Below are 7,949 nucleotides of genomic sequence, written 5' to 3' on the forward strand. Positions count from 1 at the left end.
GAACCACCCATCACACCACATAAACAAAAACATTAGAGAATAAAACAAAGGGAAATCTTGATGCTCCAGGCACAAATACCATATATTTCCATCTCGACATCTGGTACATATGCTATGAATAATGGCCCTTTGCTGATTAACAGCCAGAGTACTGCAGTGCATTGCACAATACCCCTATCCGGTACTATGTAAAACTCTCTTTAAAACAAAATAAAGCTTGAAAAATAAGATGGGAGGCCCTTTTTTGTTCAGGGAAGATGGGAGACTTCTGAGATGGTCCATGTCAACGATTCATCCTTTCTCCCTCTCTCTCTCTCTCCCCCAACCAAATCGCTTGCATCATATTTGCCGACGCGCATGCGACATCGGCCCATGGCATGGTGGTGGTGGTTTTGTTGTTTCTCCACTCCCAATTGCCCAAGCTCCAAGTTTGCATAACCCGTATAAAGTTACTTAACTGAGCCCTATATGCGTGCTACATGTTTTGATTGATTTTTTGTCTAGAGAAACCATGAAAACAAATATCAACAGATGCCCGCCATTGCAACCTTGATAACTTCTGCCATGATTAAAAGAGTTCCAGCACGAGAGCACGGGAAATATGACCCTCCATCTTTGTCAGCGGGCATGTCGCGCTATATAGGAAGTGTTTTTGCCCACCATATGTGCGGCAAAATTTTGGTTTGTTTGGTCCTAGACTCCTAGTCCTAGCACTCGCATCCCGACATCTGAATTCTTTTCATAAGAGCAACTCTAGTAGACCACGCAAAAAGTCACCAACCCACAAAATACTAGTACTTCTACCGACTTCAGTTTTGGTAATGAATAAATCTATATTAATGGTTTTTTCAAATCTGTATGAGGATTGTGTTTGCTCCCGAAGGCATGGATTTGGGTATGTATATGGTGTATCCAAGTTCCTTAAGAACAAAGGCAAAATGCATAATAAATAAATAAATAAAACAGACGGCAACGCATAAGCAAACGTTGAGGAGAATAAAAACAAGAAATAAAACACGGGAGACGGCCCACGTCGACGGCCCCTCCCTCCCCCCAAATCGCATCGCATTCGCCGACGCGGCACGCACCGGCAGCGGCGTGCCGGCGACGGCGGTTTGATTTGTACTCCCTTCCCCCGCCAACTAGCCGGCCCCCGGACCCTCGCATCCCATCTCGCCCCGCCCCGCCCCGCCCCGATGAAGATCACGGCGCTGCTGGTGCTCCGGTCCCCGGGGGACGCCTCCCCCTCCTCGTCCTCCTCGGCCGGAGGGGGCGGCGCCGGCGGGGACCAACAGCAGGCGGCGGTGCTGGCGAACGCGTCGGACGTGACCCGCTTCGGCTTCTTCCAGCGTCCCGCCGCGCGCGAGTTCATCGTCTTCGTCGCCCGCACCGTCGCGCTCCGCACCCGCGCCGGCACCCGCCAGACCGTCCAGCACCAAGGTGACCACCTCCCTCTCCGCCGCTCGCCCCAGGCCTCTTTCACAGCCCCGCCCGCCTGATGGATTTGGTATGGCCTGAATCTGATCTGGTCTGACGCCCTCCGCCTCCCCTGCCCCTGCCGCCTGCAGAGTACAAGGTGCATTGCTACAACCAGGGCGGCCTCTGCGCCGTCGCCTTCACCGACGACCACTACCCCGTCCGGAGCGCCTTCTCCATCCTCGGCAAGGTGCCGACGCCCCACCGGCGAACCCCTCACGCGCTCCTCGCCTGCCCATCTGTTCCCAAAATGACTGCTTTACCCATTGTTTGCCTGTAGTAATACTGAATCTCATTGTCGTGTCCACGACGTTGGTCTCGCTCACATAGGTCATTCCTTCGGAGTCTCGCAGGTTCTTGAGGAGTACCTGAGGAGTTACGGAGAGTCGTGGAGGACAGCGGAAGACAAGGCCGCCCAGCATTGGCAATATCTCGATGACTCCTTGACTAAATATCAGGTTCGCTCATTTGATCATCTCCAATGTTTTTCTGTGGCTGCTTGAGTAAGTAGCTCTCTGTCGGTTGTGCTTTTCGAAGATGTAAATGCACATCTCTGTCAGCTAGGTAGGTGCCTTGGAATTCTGAGTTCATAACCATTTTCTATTTGGCTGTGGATAGTGACGATAGCAGGCTCTGCATCTAGGCGCCCTGAAATATATATTGCATCTGACAGAAGCAAGCAAATCATATACATTCTTTGTGTGCCCATTCTTATGATCTTCACATTCAGAATCATTATACTTGCAGTCGAGATTTGTTCGAATGCAATTTGACCATCTCTAAATGTTTCTCTATCACTGCTTGAATAAGTAGCTCTTTGGGTTGTTGCTTTTGAGGATGTAAAGTTGTAAACGCACATCTCTGTCAGCTGAATGAGTTTCTTGGATTTCTTAGTTCTTAATCTCCAATTTTGACAATAGTTGCTTCTTGCATCTAGGTGAATGTGATGCTTAAACATAATGCAACTTATAGAGCAAATCATAAGTTATGAACTTAACACTTTGACTGACATTCATAGCCATTATATTTCCCCCTGTCCAAATTTGTTGTCTTATGACTTAAGAGTGTCCCATTTGCTGTTCATATGGAGCCTGGCCCCGGTGCAGTGGTAGCTGAAAGTTATAGATAATAATAATCAGTTTCTTGCTAGTTGGGTTATTTACTTCTGCACATATTTTGTGTATTGGAGATAGGTTTTCCTGAACTTCCGAGATTGTCTCTTATGGGTTGGTCAAGTCTGTCCCTAGAAAAGGGATAACATCATATCCACTTACAATTAATGAATTGTGTGTCTCCGATACAGCATTATCTCTTCCAAATATATAGTCAAATCTCACCTTCCGGTTGGTCTCTCCTGTAGGATAGTTGTCCATTGGGGGCTCATGTTCTCAACAAATTACTTGTCATTTTGGTTCTGTAGTCCATACATGTAGTATAAAGAGTTTGTGCTTCGATTATTGACATGAGTTGTTCCTAATAATTATACAATCATCTCTCTAACATCAGTGCCAATAAGCACTACCAATAAACAATCATCATGTTCATGCAACCAAAATGAACTTACCAAAAGCCTAAAACATCATCTATTTTAAACTGTAGCCACAGTAGCTTTGTACATGGAGTGGGTTCAGACAAGATCCATGCATAGTTTTTGCCTCTGTTTCGGCCTCGTGTTTTCTGGGTATTTCTGCAAATTTAAAATGCCTACCTCAAGCATGGTTTTACTGCTTAGACGATGCTTGTTTTGTCAGTAAATTGATCTGTTTGCCTTCCGATTTTTTTTTGCTGTAGGATCCTGCCGAGGCCGACAAGCTGCTGAAGATCCAGAGAGACTTAGATGAAACCAAGATTATTCTTGTAAGTATGATATCCATGTGAACCTAATTGTATTCCTCCTTTAACTTATTGCCTATGTTCTGCATATATTGTTTATGGATGTGCGCGAATTGTTACATTGTTCAGTTGTGTTCACCGTTCAGCAAAGACTGCATTATGTGTATCTGCTTTGTGTTCAGTTCAGACTCAGTCCTGTTGCACCATGAGTGAGCGTGTGCGCATATACATGGTACATAATTAACAAGCTGGGTGTATTCCTGGAATTTGATTTATGTGAACAGTTGGGCACAAGTTCCCGCATAGGTTGGATTTTTTTTATCAGGGAAGAAATTTTGAAGCCCTGCTCGTCCTGGGTGTTTAAATTAACTTTTGCCATATCAAATGTGTACCCTGTAGATTTACTAGCTATTCTCGCAGAACTTGCTTAAACAAACAATGTGCACCCTGTAGATTTACTAACTATTCTCGCAGAACTTGCTTAAACAAACAATCCGAAGTTGAACCCATAGGAATTCATTTTTATTGCACGACACTTTGGATAATGTCACTGTGAACAATGAGTCCAGGCGTTTTCTCTTTTTTGTGCAAGAATCCGAACATTTCTGGATGTATGCTATTTATGTAGTTGGATGTTATGTTTCCCGCACAATTTTCTTATCCATAAATTTGGGTGATTGCAGCACAAGACCATCGACAGCGTGCTGCAAAGAGGCGAACGATTGGATAGCCTAGTAGAGAAGAGTTCTGATCTAAGCGTCGCTTCACAGGTAGGGATGTATGTTTTTTTCTCATTGGGTCATCGTGGTATGCTAATTGATACTCCCTCCGTTCCGAAATAGATGACCCAACTTCATACTAAAGTTAATATAAAATTGAGTCATCTATTTTGGAACGGAGGGAGTAGATCCATGTAAGCAAGCGGACCTTGGGTTAATATCGTGGGTAGGAGAGTTTCTCCCCAGATTTATGTATTAGTGCTGTACTTAGATTCAGAAAGTTATGCTCGTAGGCCGATCAATTGGTTCACTTACGATACATATCGTGCTGACTGTTTCCAGTTGCCATCTGCAGATGTTCTACAAGCAGGCCAAGAAAACCAACTCCTGCTGCACAATCCTGTAATAACCAAGCTGAGCCCCCTAGGGTAGCGGCGTCGAGCTCGATCACTGGTACCGGAACCACACGTGTCTACATCCATTTTTCTCTGCTATGATCCTGGGACGTAGTAACTGTCATAAACACCACGTCAGTGTCCAAAAAGTGTATTGAACAACTAGTTGTCATGTGTGATTCTCTGTAAATAATGCATAAGTTTGGTCAGGTTTTGAGTTGCGTTTGCTGCTGCGTTCAATCTAATTGCCACCGCCATTTCTTAGAGACTTAAACCAACTTCCTAGTAGTATTTTCTCGTCTATAACTGAACGGATGGCTCACACATTTCCAAGATGGAAAAAGAGCAGAGGACAAATGAGTGCACATTTCTGAATGGATCCCAAAGTTTTTGCACTAGGCAGAAGAAATGATGATCCATTCCACACTCACTCATATTTACAGTCATTCAAAAGACAGGTACTACAAAACATGTAAGGGTTGACACGGCGGCAAAGCGAAGGACAATGATTTCAGCTAGCTCCGGGAGGACAGCAACAGGGCGACAGTGGAGAGGACGGCCATCAGGAGGCCAATCATGGCGGCCCCGGCCCCGGCACGGAGGGGCTCGGCGGCACGCCCGGCCACCTGCACGAAAAGCGACGGTGAGCGCCTACACTGTGACCACTGTCACGTCGCATCACGGAAAAGCGCAGGAAAGTTGCCGGCCCGCCGGCGGTTTGTACGTACGCACCTTGGCGTTGTCGTCGTTGTTGGCCGTGTCGGGGAGCGGGCGCACGGTGGCGGTGTCGGTGACGCCGGTGGGCAGCGGCACGGTGGGGTTGCTGCCGACGAACGGGTACCCCTCGCCGTCTCCCTTTTTCGGCAGTGCTCCGGACGGGCCGCCCGCGGAGACGCCCACCGTCGGCTCCAGCGGGAACCCGAAGTGCGGCTCCGGGGCGCGCGTGTAGACCGGGGCCGGCGGGCGAGACGGTGGCAGGCCGTCGGCCCCCGCGGTCGGCGACGGAGCGTGGTGCGGCGCGGGTGCCGGCGAGACGACGCTGTGCTGACGGTGGTGGTGGCGGCGCGGGGACGCCGCCGGTGCAGGGCCGTGGAAGTAGATGTAGCTAGTTACCCTGGGGTCGGCCGGCACGGAGTAGGCCGCGGAGGCGCCGGCGGCGAGGCAGCAGAGGAGGCAGACGAGAGCAACAGCTAGTGCGGGGCCGCTGCCGTCGCGCTCCATTTTCCTCCACCTAGCTTGCTCGCTCGCTCTCTGTCCCTGCCGTCGCCGCGCGCAGCTTCACGCAGAGGAGGCAGACGAGAGCAACACCACACTCAAGTACAAGGACTGGTAGTTGAGTGGCAGGAGTAATGGACGGGTCTGAGGTCTGCTGAGCTACTGCTGCTTCACGCTGAGACGAGCGGAGCAGCAATGGCGGCAGCGGGGGTTGGCGCGGGCCTTAAATGCGGGGCGGGGGCGGGGGCGGGGGCGGAGCACGAGGAGGCGGTGATGATGACCGCTAGTGCGTGGCTGTAGCCGCAGCCGCTTTGGCGCCGGGAGGGAGCGTGCAGAGGAAAAGGACGGTGCGAGTGAGGAGACCGAAAGGGACGCTCTTTCTTCCTTTCTTCCTTTCTCGTTGTGAGTGTGGGGGCGGGGGATACGAGGCTCGCTCCTTCGTTCGGAGTCTTTGGGCGTTGTGCGCCGTGTCGCGCCGTTCGCTCCTTTGGTTTGGTTTGGTTTGCTTTGCTTTGCTTCCATGCATGCTTTGCGTTGGGACCGGGAAGAGGGGCGAGTTTACAAATCCTTTTGCAAGGTTTCGTGTCCATCGCGGGGAATGTTTCGAAATCTGAGCACGCACATACCCGCTCCAGCGTACGTACGCGTGCCGACGAAGCGGCGTCGAATTTGACTGCCACGGGTTACCGTGTCGTGATTCAACGGACAACAGCGCAAGTGCAACCAACGATAAGTTTCCTTGCCAAGGTTGGACGGTCGGAGGGGTTGCGGTATCCCAGCCCACCAGGGTTCAAATCCTGATGCTCGCATTTATTCCTGCATTTATTTCAGAATTTCCGGCGATGCGCATTCAGTGGGAGGAGACGTTTCCGTCGACGACGAGGCGCCTACGGTGACTTCGTAAATCTCAAGATGATATGGCGGCTCAGTCTTTCGGAGGCGCTCATAGGGGTGGGGTGTGCGTGTGTGTGCGTTCATAGGGATGAGTGTATGCGTGTGTATATGAGCGCCTGTGTCTATACACTACAAGAAATATGTCAACTTGAGACCACCACTATTGGTCACTGAAAGGTCATGGTTTGTTATTTGCGACATTTTTTGTGACCAAAAACAGAAGGTCAAAAGCTGTCGGTCGTAAACTGACTATATCGACCTTTCTTCTGGAATGGTTGTGGACGTTTATGACCAAAATATGTCCACTGTGGCGTTTTGGTTACTAGCAACCTCCCCAGGCCACGTAGGCATTCAGCATGGCAAGCTGATGTGGCAATAGATTCAGCCCGGTTCAATTCGGTTTTCTACATGGGCCTAGCCCAACAATTCGGCCTTTTTACTATATATTTTATTTATTAATTATCTCTAGCTACATGGGCATGGCCAATTTTATTTTCTAGGACGTGGCCTTTTATAATTCATTTCTTTTTTTGGGCCTCAACCCTTTTACAATCCAATTTATTTTGGGCCTCCACCACTAGTAGAAAAAGGGTCAAATGTGAAGCACAATAGTGCCGGTTGGAATTTCAGCCGGCACTAATGTGTACACTAGTGCCGGTTCGTGGCGGCGATCAATAGCACCGGTTCGTGGCGAACCTTTAGTACCGGTTCATGCCACGAACCGGTACTAAAGAGGCTGTGTCAGCCTGCGGTCAGGCTATGGCCCCATCACCACCATTTAGTGCCGGTTCGTATCACGAACCGGTACTAATGAGGTTATGGCAAGCTATTTTTAGTCCCACCTCGCGAAGTGAGAGGGACTAGGAGCGGTTTATAAGCCCTGAGTGCAGAGACGATGAAGAGGAGGCTCAATGCTCACGTTGCTTAGCTTCAAGCCTTCAGGAATACGGTAGACTGCATGGAGCTATGCGCAGTGCAGTTAACACTATTCCGAATGGCTTGAAGCAAATTAACGAGCATTGCACCTCTTTTTTATTTTTAATAACTTATTACAACTCCGGACTTCTTCTGTTATGGCAAAAACTAATTGCACGTCGACATTTCTTTTTTTTAAGTTATAACTCCAGATTTTGACCATCAAGTTTTGCAGAAAAGAAAAAATAAATAGAAGAAAATAAATATAGCAGAAAAGAAAAAACTATTCAGAAATAAATAGAAGAAAAAATAAAGCAGAAAAAAAAAATTTATATTTGCTATTTTTCAATCGTTTACAAAATGACCATGAAATTGAAAATCACTACAAAATGAACTCTGAAAATGTTGAATTTTGGCAAACTAGATGAAAAACTACTCACAAATAAATAGAAGAAAATAAATATAACAGAAAAGAAAAAACTATACAAAAAACTACGCAGAA

The 7,949-nt window shown here is 48.3% G+C and overlaps 2 protein-coding genes across 2 annotated transcripts; one reads left to right on the forward strand and one right to left on the reverse strand.

Moving 5' to 3' along the window:
• The first annotated feature begins 1,048 nt into the window (after positions 1–1,048).
• LOC119278853 (VAMP-like protein YKT61) lies at positions 1,049–4,649 on the forward strand. The gene is made up of 6 exons (XM_037560189.1): positions 1,049–1,440; positions 1,569–1,666; positions 1,830–1,934; positions 3,268–3,333; positions 3,993–4,079; positions 4,384–4,649. Exons 1-6 carry the CDS (start codon positions 1,197–1,199, stop codon positions 4,432–4,434), a joined length of 651 nt encoding a protein of 216 aa, XP_037416086.1. The 5' UTR covers positions 1,049–1,196; the 3' UTR covers positions 4,435–4,649.
• A 111-nt stretch (positions 4,650–4,760) lies between these two features.
• LOC119278854 (splicing factor, proline- and glutamine-rich-like) lies at positions 4,761–6,072 on the reverse strand. Its single transcript, XM_037560190.1, has 2 exons — positions 5,156–6,072; positions 4,761–5,049 (listed from the first exon to the last, which is right to left on the reverse strand). The coding sequence occupies exons 1-2, from the start codon at positions 5,642–5,644 to the stop codon at positions 4,939–4,941; spliced, it is 600 nt and encodes a 199-aa protein (XP_037416087.1). The 5' UTR covers positions 5,645–6,072; the 3' UTR covers positions 4,761–4,938.
• Positions 6,073–7,949: the final 1,877 nt, after the last annotated feature.

This window comes from Triticum dicoccoides, chromosome 3B, assembly GCF_002162155.2.
Source record: "Triticum dicoccoides isolate Atlit2015 ecotype Zavitan chromosome 3B, WEW_v2.0, whole genome shotgun sequence".
In the NCBI taxonomy this organism is placed as follows: domain Eukaryota; kingdom Viridiplantae; phylum Streptophyta; class Magnoliopsida; order Poales; family Poaceae; genus Triticum; species Triticum dicoccoides.